General features: G+C 35.1%; 1 protein-coding gene and 1 long non-coding RNA gene across 2 annotated transcripts; one reads left to right on the top strand and one right to left on the bottom strand.

Annotated features, from left to right (window-relative positions):
- Nucleotides 1-309: 309 nt before the first annotated feature.
- On the bottom strand, nt 310-1,496 carry LOC147512120 (uncharacterized). Its single transcript, XR_015217140.1, has 2 exons — nt 1,318-1,496; nt 310-683 (listed from the first exon to the last, which is right to left on the bottom strand). It is a non-coding gene; the product is annotated as an uncharacterized LOC147512120 (long non-coding RNA).
- Nucleotides 1,497-8,192: 6,696 nt separating this feature from the next.
- Nucleotides 8,193-8,690, top strand: LOC147512119 (uncharacterized). The gene has a single exon (XM_086598656.1). It carries the CDS (start codon nt 8,193-8,195, stop codon nt 8,688-8,690), a length of 498 nt encoding a protein of 165 aa, XP_086454782.1.
- Nucleotides 8,691-15,896: the final 7,206 nt, after the last annotated feature.

Genomic DNA, 15,896 nt, shown 5'->3' with positions numbered 1-15,896 from the left:
AGATTTAAGTCTTTCACAGATTCTTCTGCTAAGTTACAAGTAATGTAATCAAGTTACTTGAGCTCCTCCAGACTGAATTGCACGTGAACACTTTGCTTGTTTACTTTTAAAATTTCAAGGACAACTGGAACTAGAATAATTGAATAAGTGATGATTATTTAGGACTTCCAGATGGGATGATTAGAACTTTGCTGCCATTTTATTTTATCCTGATTTGCATCTTTATTGGTACGCGAAACAACTACAAAGGCCGTGAAGCACCCCTGTTTATCAAATTATAAAGCAGGAAAAGTACACAATTTTACAATATGAACAAGCACGATCTATATTAAATAAGAATGCATCTCCTGACATTAAGTTTAGCACATTTGGTGGTGCATACGAACACTAAAGACCTGCAAACTAAGTGAACAATCAGAAATGCTACTCGAGTTTGGTGGGTCTAGTGTTCGTTCAGTTTCAATCAGAAACGCTTCTGATGAGACATGTTGTTCACATGGTGGGCTGGACCATTGTGAGACATCTAGTGATAGAATCAAACTTCAATCCTGCTTCTACTTCTTGCACAGAATCAATAACAGTTTGTATCTTCCTTAATGACCGGTTAACTTTTTTTATCTTGTGAGACGGCCATCTTGATATCCCATGTTGTCTGCATGTCCTTTTCAGAGTAGTGGGACAAACTGCAAATTCAACATATACAGTGTCAATTGCCTTTCAAGTCTCATCTTCTAGAGCTACCATGAAATTCCTATTAATTGGAAAAATACAGCTAGCTTTATACTGTTATTGAAGTTCACTAGTAAGAAAGGAAACTGTATATCCATCTCACTTCATCATCCTAAAGATCACACAACTAAACAATATTGTTATTCTCTAAGAACTACATACAGGCTCATGGAACGGTTTGAACTTTGAAGTATTAGAACTTCATACAAACATCTTTGCAACAATAATAAGGTGATTCAACTAGGAATTTAAGCACACAAGAGTAAGTGTTTTCAATCGGCTGAATAACAAAATAATTCGAAGACGCTACTGATTGAAGAATCATCATCATCATCATCATAGCCAGATCTACGTGAGATTTATACTAGAACGAGCTTAAAAAACAATTTACACCATAAACAAATGCAATGCGGAGATGACGAATACAAAATCAAAACAAGCCAGATCTACATCGATTATAAACTAAACCATCTGAATATAATGTAGATCTACATCAAATGCATATAACAAATACAGTTGAAAAAAAACAAATAACAAGAAGCAGAAATAGTGTGTCACAAGATCGAACTAAAAACGATAAATTCTTACCAGATAAATTAAGAATCAAGCATGAAGTGTGAGCGAGATGATTTTGGAGAGAGGAAGAGCGAGTCAGAGGAACCCAAACCCTTCGTAAAAAGAATTTTGTGAGGTGAAATATCCTATTTTGTGAAGCAAATCTTGAAATATCGTTTTTTCATCTTGATCTGATTAATTTTGATCCAACTGCCGATATTCTGCTGTTTGGATGTTGTCTGAAATTCTACTGTCTATATATACGGGCCGACTAGATAGACAGTAGAATTTCAAACAACATCCAAACAGCAGAATATCGGCAGTTGGATCAAAATTAATCAGATCAAGATGAAAAAACGATATTTCAAGATGGGGAGGGATTCGTTTACCATAGTTTTTTTATACCATGGTTTATACCACGCCCCTTTACAAGATGAGTTAAAAGCTAATATTTTGTAGATATGATATACTAACTATGGATAGATACTCCACAAAAATTTGGCTCATTTGGAAACCTCTAACCTATTTAAATTTTGTTGACAACTTTGATTTTTTTTTAATGGCCTAGATTTTTCGATTTTGCAATCATCTTTTGATATTGTTAAACACTATCAAATGAGTTAAAATTTTGTGGAGATGATCTTCATAGTTTGTTAGACATATCCACAAAAAATTAGGTTCTAGTTCGTCTTGTGGGTGAAGTTGTGGGGGCATAGTATAAACCATGGTATATATATATAGCTCAAAAGTTTCAATGATATCCACACGATCTGTACATTTCCACCCAATTGTGTCTAACATATACACTATTTTCTTTAAAAAAAAACCGCTCGCTCAAATCTATATAATAAAGTAGCTTGGTTTTTTATGTGTTTGTATCAAGCGGTCAGGGAGAAAATAGTTTTGGGAGATCCTACGGCTATGAACCACTTTCTTTTAAGAGTCCCACTTATTAAAAATTCCCAAAAGAAAAATTGTAAATAAAAAAGAAAAAGTTCGCCTGTTTATATCAAGCGGTCAGGGAGAAAATAGTTTTGGGAGATCCTATGGCCATGAACCACTTTCTTTTAAGAGTCCCACTTATTAAAAATTCCCAAAAGAAAAACTGTAAATAAAAAAGAAAAAGTTGGCCAAAAGGAAAAGTGGAAAACCCTTTCTTTCTTTCACTTTTTCCTCTTCCTCACGAGTTCGCCAACCCTTTCTTTTTCCTAACCAGTAAGCTAACACCTTGGTGGCACGTTCCTTCTTCTCGTCCTTGCACGTTCAAGCACAAGGATCTCCAGACGCAATCATTAGTTTAAGGTAAAAAAAAACCCCTATATTTCCTTTTCTTCACGCCAAAAAAAAAAATCACTCCTAAACTCTTTTAATACTTCTTCAATAACCTTCTTCAAATGGTGGAGATAACGGGTACTCTCTTTGTGGTTCTTTGATCTTCAAATACTTTTTTTTTCAGTTCTCTTTGTTTAATCCTGTGTAATTGAAAGAATTGTAGTTTACTATTTTGGGAATTGTCTCGGTTGCATACTAGATTCTAACATTATTAATTTTTTTTAAAAAGCGGGTAAGGATGGAGAGAGGAAAGGAGCTCAGCCACACTGAGACTGAGCAGAGCACATAGTTGAATAGCAATTTTAGCTAGACTAGTGTTGTGACACTATGTTCAATTTTCTAAATTTATTTGTATTAGTGTTCTAGAGTGAACATGCATTGAAATTTCTACTACCCATTTTATCATGTAGCTTTATAGCTGGTTTAGTTCCAGTAGAACTCTATGTCTCTATATATTTAATTTTACAAAAGTAAAAAAAACAAATTGGAGGTACAGTTGACATAATTTTATCAGTATTTTACTTTTCTAATGAATCTGTTGACTACTTAATTGGTTGGATTAGTTTTCTAGAAGTCCCATATATATACTCCATTGAAAAATCAGCTAGGTTAATGTGGCATATTCCTCCAAGTATTAGCCTCCCTAACACGAACATTTAACTCAAACACAAACTACAATAACAAAGGCCAGCTTTCAAATTCGGCAAGTACCATGTCATCATGAGTATTACCACTATCTTTTCTCTACTTAATATATATGTATCCTTTCTAGAGAATTTTTTAGAGAATTATTGTTAGGCACTTATATGTTCTTCTTCCTACTTATTTTGGTATTTCACGTAAATTTTTCTTCTTCGTTCCTACTAATTTTGGTACTTGCATAAATCGATCTACTCAAATTCAAATTATTGTAGGCAAGAAATATGCACAACTATAAAATTCAGTATGTTCCCTTTTGTTTTGGTAAATCTTTGATGATCTATGATTTTGAACTTCCGATTTTAATGATTTTGACATAAGATATTATTTTAGATTTTTATTACTCATCACTGTCTTTGCTTTAGGACCTTTGAACGTATGGTGTTAGACATGTTAGTACTTGAAGCCAGCACATGCATATGACTATGTACATTGATATACCATAGTGCTCAAGCAATCACTTGATATTTGCTTTCCCAAGAGTCTTGACTTTGACTGTTTGAAATTGTTTGATAATGGTTACATACTATAGTTGCAATCATAGTACAAAATATCAAGATATGGATATTTATCGATATTCAATTTTTGGATATGTATCTTGGATATATCCCCCTCTTTAGGGATATTTGACATTGTTTCACATGCAAATATCGTGGATATTTCTAAAATATCGACAAATATCGTGGATATTATGGATATTTCTTGATATATCATGATACATTATTTATATTTATTTGAAATATAATGATAAATATTAAATAAAATTGTCATATACACCAAATATCGCCAAATATCACAAATATCGTTGAAATATTACTGATATTTGCAGTTGTATATATCTCTGAACATATGGTGATATTTATATATCTTTCTCTAAAATCTGGATAGATATCCCCAAATATCGCAATATATCGGGATATTTTGTACTATGGTTGCAATTATCTGAGATTTTCTTATTAGTTGTAAATCCTTTTAGTTGTAAATTAGTTTGTTGTAAACATTATCTGTTTAGTTGTAAATCCCTTTTGGCACATTTTTTGTTAATATCACTTGGATTCCATGTTCCTAAAAAACGCGTGTTTATTTCTCTGGGCCTCAAGTATAACATCATCTCATACCATTTTTTGTCTCTAAACATTGGGCATCCACCCTTAATTCTTATTTTGGATTGTCACCTTATTTTGTTAAGCTATCTTTCCTTTAACATTAAGCGTGGGTGTGCGGTGATCGAATCATTTGCTAGCGGCCACAATGCAAGACCACAATGTTAATGTCCTGAGTAATATGTGTTGTTTGATATTTCTAATATATATTTCAAATGCTTATATTGCAGTAATAGTAATTTTCATTTAGATATGAAGTATTTATACTAACTTTAATTTTGTGGAATTTTTTTTGTTTGTTTATCGCTCTTTCCGATTAGGCTCCCTTCAATCCAATCATTCAGGTTCATTAAGGTATTTCATGTTCAAGCTCTTTGATGTACTGTTACGATTAAAACTAATGTGTTTGGTGATGAATGAAATGTGTGAAAACTGCTGCTCTTTCAAGTAAATTCAGTAGATATTGTTTTGTGTACATTTTTTTTTATAGATTATGTAGATTCTTTTACACATGGGAATCTATTTGTTATGTATCTATCTATATCCTTACAAATCTCTAGATATCTTACGAGCTATATATAAAGTCTTCCATTGTGCACCACCATGTGTGATCAGTGATGAGTACATATAGCATTGCTAGCAAGTCCATCTGCTGCTCCATTACATCCTTTGAAATTATGTATCGTTTAGTTTTTGGTTTGTTATAGTTAAAATTATAGCTAGAATATTTTATTGAATCATAGCTATAACTTTCTTAATACATATATTTTTGGTCTAATTCGATGAGAGATTTTTGAAGGCGTAAGCAGAATCCAAGTTAGAAGATGAGAACTTAGTGTTTTTCAGCTCGACAATTTCTATTTTTTGCTAGATTTCTGCTAGAAAAGGTTTGGTTTATACAAAAAACCATCAATAAACCAATTGTTAAAGTAATTAAGAAAAAGGTTCATTTTCAATATAGTTTGGAGGTTTTGAGTGTTGTATCATTGATTTCTAATATATAGTTCGTTTTTGTTACAGGCACTTGAGTGACAGATTTTTATGACAGAAAACCAAATCCACACATCATGCCAATTCTGCCAACGATGACAACCTGATTTTTTGGTCATATATTGAGACAATAACTATATTTTGTTATAATAGATATTATGAAACATAGAAGATGCTCTTGTTGAATGTATTTTTTTCTTTTATTTTCTTTCTCACATATTTAGTTATTACATTTTCTAAAAGTGTTGTATGTGTCAGAATATGTGCTCATGTTTTAATCAAAATGTTAACTCTATTTTTCCAAGTTTTTTCTATTGAACTAGCCAATTGGCCTGGCTTATGGCCAGACTTGCTACATAGATAGCTAATGACTCAAAAACCTAAAGTCCACTTGAATAAATAATATATGTATATTGATAGCTAATGATTCACTGCTTATAATATATATATATATATATATATATATATATATATATATATATATATATATATATATACTTTGTTTGATAGGTTTATGTTTTTCTAATTTTTTTTTTAAGTATTATTGTCCCAAATAACAATTCTTATCATCCTCACCTAGGTTATTATTGTCCTAAATAACAATTCACTATCAAAATATAATGCAACAATCAAGGAATAGAACACTCAAAACATACCATATGTTTAAGCGATAACCGAATCATATTCATTGTGCACAATGATCTCTCTATCTGCATACCATATGCTTGAAGGAATGAAATAGGCCAATTTTAGTACTAACACACTACCCAGAAACACTTAAATCTCTACTAGTAGTATATCCTATAATGATCTTGGCCTCCTAAATTCATCCGGGTTTTTTTTGTGACGCATAATGCCCCTTAATAAATCATTAAATCAAAACACCCAAATACTATTTACAAGGATAATTTTGTCTTTTTCTCCTTTTGTAAATATATGGTACCCATATTGTCCTTAAATGAAACTATTGATTAGTGCTTTAATTAGGAGTAATTGGTCATTTCATGTGTTGGTTAATCAAAAAAATCAAAGCCACGCCTTCATTTCAATTGTACGCCACCATCAATGCATTTAATTAAGCAATTTAATTTATTAGCCGTTCAAAACAAACGAAAAGTCCTTAAACTTCTCTCTCACCAACGAATGGTTGCTCTCAAAGATGCAGGTTGGTTTGGGTCTCTCAAAAAAAGAAGTCTTCTCGCATGGATGTGATGTTAGGAAACTATACCAGTCGGTCTGTTAGTTGGATTCTAATTAGTAATCTCTTATTTTAGCAATTATTATTTTAGTAGGAGTCTTTGATGTTTGCCTATATAAGGTCAACTTTATGTAATTGAAAGGAGGCTTTTTGAGAATATAATTAAGAACTTAGGTGGTTGATCTCCAATCAAAAGATCTTTGGTGGCTGATCCCCAATCAAAGGATCAATTCCGGTGTTAGATTCTATTATCTGGTATCAGAGCGTTCGGTCTTGGCGATTATCTCGTTCATCTTCTACTGCTATCATCCATAAGAATCCTACTTTTCCCATCCACATCTAAATTCCTCTCCAAAAAAAAAAAAAAAAAAAGAAGAAAAAGAAGACCGTCAGAGATTTAGAAGAGCAATTTGCTGACCTTTCTTCTCGAGTAGATGGGATGTCGACAAATATTCGGGATTTGCTACAGGATCGCCAAAGTAATAGCACCATCCTTCAAGAAATTCGAGATTTCATGAAAGAGAGACGTGCTCCACTTCCCATTGAACCTCCACAACAAGGTGGCGTTAACCTTCCTCAACATCAAGATCCCACGCATCAACGGGGTGATCCAATCATTCAAGGTTGGACTCTTCGTATTGATTTTCCAAAATTTGATGGCAAGGATCTTGAAGGTTGGTTGTTTCGAGCGGAGCAATATCAAGATCTTAATAAAGTTACTGCTGCACAGATGGTTCCTTTGGCTGCTGTTCACCTTCAAGGGGATGCTATCCCATGGTATCGTCGAATGAAACGATCTCTTGGTACTTTAACTTGGGAGCAATTTTCTCTTGCAATCTGCACTCGGTTTAGTTCGCAACAACATATAGACCCTTGCAATTCACTAGCTAAACTTTCTCAGACTGGTACTGTTCGGGAATTCATCGGCGAATTTGGAGTGCCTTGTTAATATGATTCGAATTTCTTTGGAATCCCATCAAGTTAGTATTTTCTTATCCGGTCTTCGTGCTGATATAAGGGATGGTGTTCGTTTATTTCGCCCGTTAAGTTTGACTGAGGCTTTTGAATTGGCACTCTGTCATGAAGATGCCATTACTGCAACCGTCACTCATAATGCAACAAAGTCTGCTTCTCGACCATCTTCTTCTCGGCCTCTTGCTCTACCACCTGCACCAAAGCCTACTACTCAGTTATCTTCTTTTCTTCCAGGTGTTAAACGATTATCTTGGGCGGAACAGAAAGAACGGCGTGAGAAGGGCCTATGTTTCAATTGTGATGAAATTTATAAGCCTGGCCACCGATGTCAGAAGCCACAATTATCCCTTTTGGATGCTGAAACTAATGATGAAATTGAGGAACCTGACTCTAAAAGTGTCGACATTGAAGAACATGTTTCTGCACCAATTGAAATTTCTTTGCATGCTCTTGTGGGTTCAACTCGTCCTGAGACTATGCGTATTACTAGTAGTCTTAAAAAAGACCACCATCGTGCTAGTCGATTCGGTTCGCACATAATTTTTCCACCCCTTGATTGCTAAGCGATGTGGTGGTTACTTTCGGTTGCAAAAGGGAAGAACTTCGGTGTTATGGTAGCTGATGGTGGATATTTAACTAGTATTGGCATGTGTTATGATGTTCCTCTAAAGTTGCATAATTACATATTTTCCACAGATTTCTCTATTTTGCCTATAAGTGGTTGTGATGCGGTTTTGGGCGCACAGTGGTTACGCTCTTTGGGATTAATCTCTTGGGATTTTACAAATTTGGTTATGAAATTTACTGTGGGTGATACAGAGTTTACCTTGATTGGTGATAATTCTCCTACGATCATGAATATGGATAGTGCATTGTTTCAGCGCGTGTTACAGCGTGAGCGCCAGGGGGTTTTGTTACAGTTGGTTTATGATTCTTCACCGAATTTTGTAGTTTCATCTCCAGTACCGCATGAGGTTGCTGCCCTTGTTTCTCAGTTTTATGAAATTTTCAAGGAACCTACTACTCTTCCACCTAGTAGATCCCATGATCATCATATCCCTCTTGTCCCCGGTTCCTCCCCGGTGAATGTTCGTCCTTATCGTTATTGATAAGCACCCAAAAGTGTATTATGAAACCCCATTGAGACATAAATTTGGTTAATTATGTGTTTAATAATCATGAAATAAATATGTTTTCATACTTTTGCAGGTATTGCAGTAAACATGGAAATATTGGTTAAACCTGCAATAAAGCACGAGGAACGGCGTATATATGAATTCTCCCAAATCCGCACAGAAGCATCAAACTTCCAAAGCTCCTACCTCTCGAACCAGGACTTCGAATGCGACAAGAGAGCTGCTCAGACAATCAGGGCGATGAACTCTACTCATAGGCGGGAAGTTGTAAAACTGCCCAAAATACCGGACCGCCACTGGACTACACATGGGCCCACTATGCGGGGCCACAAGATTGGATGAGTCATCAATCATGGAGCATGTCAAGACAAAAATAACAAATTATTGGTGCAAAGTTGACACCTTGCATGTAATAAATTAGATTAGGTGTTAATAGTGAAAAAAAAGGCAAGGTGTCACTTTGTTTTAATGTGGTGGATAAAAATAAATTAATGTGGTTTGATGATTCGTGGGAGGAAATGAGATTTCTCTCAAATGGAGAAGAAATTAGACAAGGGTGGGGACACTCCATTTACTCCCTTGACTTATTTTCCTCACATGGCATTATTTTAGTTCCTTAGTGAAAAAAAAATCATAAGTTAGTTTTTAGTTTTTGTAAGAAGCTTGTAATAGTTTTAATGGAGGAAACACTTGTTTTTTCTTCTAGAAAATAAATATATCAAAGTGAGTTTGATTGTTTATCTTCTTCCTTTCTCTATCTCTCTTTTGTTTTTTTAGTTTATAAATCCTTGTCCCAAGGATCATGAGCTAACTTCCCTTTTGGGGAGTTAATCCAACTCATGTGAGGGTAAATCAATTTTTGTTGGTTTGGTAGGTTGTTAGGAAGAACAACTAGCTCTACACCCTATCCCAAAATGATAGTTGGTGTAGTGTCTAAGCCTATGAACTTGTTAAAATATTCCACTTTACCTCATATTTTTTTTAGGCCAAACCACCTTAAACTTGTAATGAAATTCCATTTTACCTATCCGGCCCATTTCAGGCACCAGATTGCTGATGTGTCTTATTTTACGCCTACGTATTTTTTGTCTTCATCCGACACAATGACATAGCGGATGATACATGACGTGTAGCACCATGATACAAGACATGTATCATCTGCCACATCACTGTGTCGGATAAATGGAATGGGCCGGATAGGTAAAATTTAATTTAACTACAAGTTTAAGGTGGTTTGCACTCTAAAAAAAGTATATGGGGTAAAGTGGAATATTTTAGCAAGTTCATAGGCTTAAGTGGTAGTATTGCCTTTTATTACTAAGCATGGAAAAGAGAAATGTTCCTAGAAGCTTTGTTCTTCAGATTCTTCTTTCAAAGGGCTTAATAAGCAAGAATAGCATGGGTGGAGCATTAAAACTAGTCGAAAATGCGTTCTTGGAGAAGTTTGTCATCAGATATCAAAATGAGGTGCCAGAACTTCTGAAATTGTACCAAAGTAAAGTAAGTACTGAAGAATATGTTGTTGGGCATTAGGATGGATGAGAGAGTGAGTAATTCTGGAATGTGTTTTTTTCAAGTTAAGGAAAGATGCACGAATTTCCATTCGACTTTAGTTAAATACCTATAGACATGATTCTATTATGTATTTCTGTATAACTACGACACTGATTTTTCGAACCTTTTTAAGGGAAGAGTACTTGAACCGATCGACTTCTTAAAGGTGTTTCAGTGTTTCTCATCTCGTTTGAATTGCATTATGCTCGGTGAGTACATGTATCGTGAAAACTAGTGGTGGAAGAGAATTGGTAGAATGGCATGATCAGACATCATCGACTTACTTTCTCTTGGGGAAATGGAGCTGCAGGGAATCTTCACACAAGAGACTGCCAATATTGGGAGGTGGAAGAATTTGGTTGACGATCGATACCATTTGACAATAAAAGGGTTATTTAGACTTTGGTACCATTTTTTAGAACGATATTAGGAAATAGTACAAAATTCCAAAAAAATTAGGAAATAATAACACTTATGTTAGTTGACCGAAGTTAAACTATTTCAATCTGTTCAGATTTTCATAATGTCCACAATACCCTCAACGTGGTTTTCACATGAGTAGGCATAATAACGTTGGAAAACACAAAAACACGTGTCAAAATCAAACATTTAATCCAATTGTTAAAAAAAATAGTCGTTGGGGGGTTTTATTATATGAGAGTTAGGTTTACTTCTTCTATTCCTGCAAGTCATCTTCTTCCCTTTCTGCAAATCATCTTTGAGGGTACCCAAACTTTTATTCTACCAAATAAACGAAGCCATGGGTGGAGCTCCTGCAAGAAGTGTTGTTGCACTTGAGGTATTTGCTAAACTGACTAAACTGTAATGGCAGAATAGTGGTACTAAAGCCTAATTTTCAGTAATACATTGGTAGTAATTCCTAATAATAGGCATTCTTACGATTTCTAATTCATTTTTTTCACAGATATGTCAGTTGGCCACACAGCTCTAGCTTATGCCTATCTTTATAAGAGATGCAACTGCAACTCCCTTTATTCTTCCAATAGGTGCATATGCATTATGAAATTAAACAAAGGTTCTTATGATTCTGGCAAAATAGTTAAAATGTGGCTTTCATGTGACTGAGTAGGGTGTTTCCATAAGGAGATGTTTTACAATGCTCCCAACCAGCCTATGGTGCCTACTGAAAAAAAGACTACTCTTATACTAGATTGTGAAGTGTATGGTAATCAGTGTTGTTGTGTTGTTGATTATCCTAAGTGATGGTGTGTGTTTATGTAATGGTTTTTTATACTAATATAAAAGTGAAGTTAAAACATAATATCATAGCCATTTTAACAGGTGAAGCAGCAATACTTCAATTCCCAAACAACCTGAACCTAGATAAAAAAATAGCAAAACACAGAAACAAACCTAATCATTGAACCAAAAGACAAAAACAACCTAAACATAGAAGTCCCTACAATTTAAGCTGAAGTAGCCTTTAAACCTTGCACCACGACCCTAACTTCAGTCTTCTTGTTCTTATCCAGCAAAGCAGCCTTGCTCTTCTTATTATTCTCCAAAGCAGCCTAGCTTGCTCTTCTTACTCATCTCCAAAGCAGCTTTGCTATTCTCTAAAGCCTTACTCCCTTCCACAACGCTTAAATATTGGTGGACATCATCTTCTGTGCTGCCTGGATGTTCATCTATGAAGTCCTTGCAGATCTTTTTTCCATGAGTCCCAAAGTTGTTATACCCACTTTTATATAAATTAGGATAAGGTGTAGGTGACTCTACTACAACTTCTTTTCCCTTCCCCCTGGGTGTTTGCTTTCTCCTAGCCATTTCAGTCTTCACTATTGATGTTGTGTACTTGAGTCTTGTGTGTGGAGGACTGAGTGTTTAGGGTTGTGGTTTTATAGGATAAACCATTTAATGAGTTGTCTGAAGAAGGTTTAACTAGGAAATATAAAATAACTTAAATACTGGGTCTTCCAAGAGATGCGTCTAGGTGGACTTAAATACGTACTACAACTACCAAGACATAAGGGGATATAGTGCTAGAATCCAAGGTGTACTTTTCAAACAAATAATAAAGAGTTCATGCATATTTAAACAAAACAATAGCAAAACAAATATATAAAAATCAACATAAATACATAACACAAATACTGGATTCCATCAAAATAGATATATGTACCAAAGTACATCAAATTCCAGAATTGTTATATTATACGATAACTAACTAAAATACCAACCATTTGTTTGTGACATCATAAGTATAACCATGATTCAAAACAAACAAAAACTAACAAAACATGCAAAAAACACCAAAATATGCAAGCAATAACTTACCAACTACTGTGTCTGGCTAAGTGGCTCTTGTGCTGATGCTGACGCTGATGTACTTGCATTTATTGGAGGAGTTGAAGGTGTTTCTCCTCCTCCTCTAACTCCTATCTCTCCCTTGGTCCTTGCTCATCCTCTCCCTCTTTCACTTGGAGCTTGTGGTTCCTGTTAGTTGAACTAGTTCTTGTTGCTATTATGGTGCTCTTCCTCCTCTGGCCTTCCCTCTTGTCCCTCTTCTCCCTCTTTGCACTGGGGCTATTGCTTGCTCTTGAACTTGTTGTTGTTGTTGTTGTGGTGCTCTTCCTCTTTTGGCCCTATCTCTTGCTCCTCCTCTCCCTCTTTCACTTGGAGCTTGTTGTTGCAATGGGGCTTCTTGTACGTTGTTGCACTAGTACTTGATGTAGAGATGCCGCTTCATCTTGCATTGAGACAGTTCAATTAAACTAAGACAGTTCACAAAGCATGTACATCCACAAGACATTCAATTAAACTTACCCTTCCTTTTCTTAGAGTTCTTTCCATATTAACCCTTCTGTCTTAGTGCACATGTGATTGCATTGTGACCAAGTTCTCCACATATTTTGCATTTCCTTTTTGTTTTGGTTGGTTCATCTTCTCCCCTGATTCTCTGTTTTCATAGCCTTCCTACCTTTGTAGTTTGTTCAGGAGGCAGTACCAACTCTTCAAGATCCTCTTGTTAAGAGAAATACCAACATCAATATTAAGTTATCAAGTTTACTTATAATAAGGGGTAAAGAGTACATAAATTAGGTTGACTTACTATTTCTGGCCATTCCTCAATGTTATCAAGTGGGTAAAGGTAATTTGAATAAGTTTGTCTAAAAGCCTCAACACTGAAGTATGGACTACAATATCTGCCAACATAGTAAATAGTAAATTAATGTAAACATTGTAAATAAGAAATCAATGTAAACTTTGTAAATAGGAAATTATTTAATTAAAAAAAAACAAGTGTCTTACCTAGCCCACTTATCCCCCCTCGTTTGTCTGATGACAACAATTCCATGTACACAAGGTACTCCAGATAGCTGCCACTCAATACATGAGCATTCAAGCTTCACTAAGTCAACATTGTACCTTGACCCTTTCTTGGTATTCACTACTAAATATTCAGTATCACTTACAACCCTTACCTCATACCAATTGTACCTCATCTCCCTTTTCTTTATCATGAACAACACATTTGGAACAACATCACCCTCAAGTAACTCCATAGAAAGCTCTTTTCTGGTATACATCAAATTCAATAAATCTAGGTTGTATTGGTTAATAAAATGTACGCAGGGTTTATCTCTGATGTGAAGTATCCATGAATTGAAAGACTCACTAAAATTGTTTGTCAATTGATCACACTTTGCTGTCCAATCAAAGTGTGCCCTAGCCCAACAACTCCTTGGCTCCCTATCCAACTAATCCAAAGCTTTGATATCAGTTTTGTTAATGACACCCAATATCCTTGTAAATTCTTGTACCTTGTATGCCTATGATGCTTCCCAAGCCAGATTCTCCCATAACTCACCATGGAAAGTTTTTTTAAAGTTTTGGTACATGTGTCTGAAGTAGTATCTACAACAACATATGCACTAATTAGTCAAACTTCACAACATATGTCAAGATTATATAAAACATGTATTAAGAAAGTAATACATCTATAAAGAGCATGTACCTATGATGTGAGTCTGGAAAGTACTCAGCTACACTAGCTAGCTAATAATCCCTTCTGTCTATCACTAATGAATGTCAACTTGTCCTTATGCATGTCTAAATGTGACTTCATCTGACATAAAAATTGCCTCCAAGTATCCTTGTTCTCTGTTTTACATATGTAGATACCAAGAGGGAAAATTTCATTCATGGCATCAAGTCATATAGCTTACACCCTCCATACTTGCCTTTGAGAAAACAACCATCAAGACCAACTATTGGCCTACACCCATTCCTCCACCCATCCAGTGATGCCTTGAATGTAACAAAAACACCAATGAAATTATAACTGTCTTGGTTCACAAAGTGTTTGGCAATGCTACCTGGGTTTCTTAACATAATCTGCCTACACATTTCTGGGACTAGTTTGTAACCATCCTCATAATTTCCATAGATTGCTTCAAACATTTGTATTCTTGCATTCCAAGCAGTCCAGTATGATATGTTAATTCCAAACTGTGAAAACATCTCCTTGATTATATCCTTTGGCTTGTGATCAGGATGGTCTCTTATTTTTTCTACAAGTGCTTTAGCAACCCATGGTGCTCTAGCTTGTGCGTTCAGGTTCTTCTCATCTTCTTGACATGTATGTTCATCATTAAAACTCCTGAGGATGAAGGTGTGATTATCTTTTCTAGTAACACTAACTATTATAGCCCAATCACAGTCAGGAACTTTACACTTCAACTCAAGTCTAAGTCTGTCATTTCTCACTTGCCTGGTACTAAACTTATGCTTGATTGCCATTGTTTGGAAGAACTACCTACAAACCTCAACAGTAGGTTAGGACATCCTAGGCTTCAACTCACATATCCCAAGCTCTTCCACCACTGGGTCTACAACCTTTGCCATCTCCTCTGCCTCATAAATGTTTCTATTTAGCTTGACAAAACATTGCCTAACTCAGTACCTTGTATTTCTTCTTCCAAATTTTTAACTTCTTCATCCATTACAATTGGATCAATGTCTTTATCTAACTCATTATCTGAGCAATCACTATATATAGGGATGTAATCATAATCTTCATCATCACTTTCACAACTATTATAGCCTGCATCTTTTTTATTGCCAAACACAAGTCCAAATCTATCACCATACTCATACTGATCATCTTCAGTGTCACTTCCCCCATCACCACCAACATCTAGGTTCTTTAGTATATCATTTCCCCCAACACCAACATTTAAATCCTCAATTACATCACTATTATCAAGGGTATTATGTATCAACCATATGATGTTCTTCTACATGAGCTTCCAATTCTTTTATATAGTCATAGATATTATGAGTAAAGAAGTCATGATCTATGGGATCTAACTGAGACTCTATCACATTATTGTCTGGCATCACAACATCTTCTTCACTATTGCCTTCATCAACTACATCTTCTAAACACTATAACAGAAAAGGCGTACTATATCACTAGCAAAGTGGTGTTAAAACTGTATCACATCACTTTCGAAAGTGATGTTACTAGTGGTGACGTTAAAAGTTAGTGTTTTTAACATCACTTTGAAGTGATGTCGTAACAATTTAGATCACTTTTGAAAAGATGTTATAAGGGTAAAGATACGACGTCACTTCGTAAAGTGATGACCTAAAATAATG

This window comes from Coptis chinensis, chromosome 3, assembly GCF_015680905.1.
Source record: "Coptis chinensis isolate HL-2020 chromosome 3, ASM1568090v1, whole genome shotgun sequence".
Lineage (NCBI taxonomy): Eukaryota > Viridiplantae > Streptophyta > Magnoliopsida > Ranunculales > Ranunculaceae > Coptis > Coptis chinensis.
The sequence above is the reverse complement of the archived record's forward strand: the minus strand, read 5'-3'. Positions and strand labels throughout refer to the sequence as shown.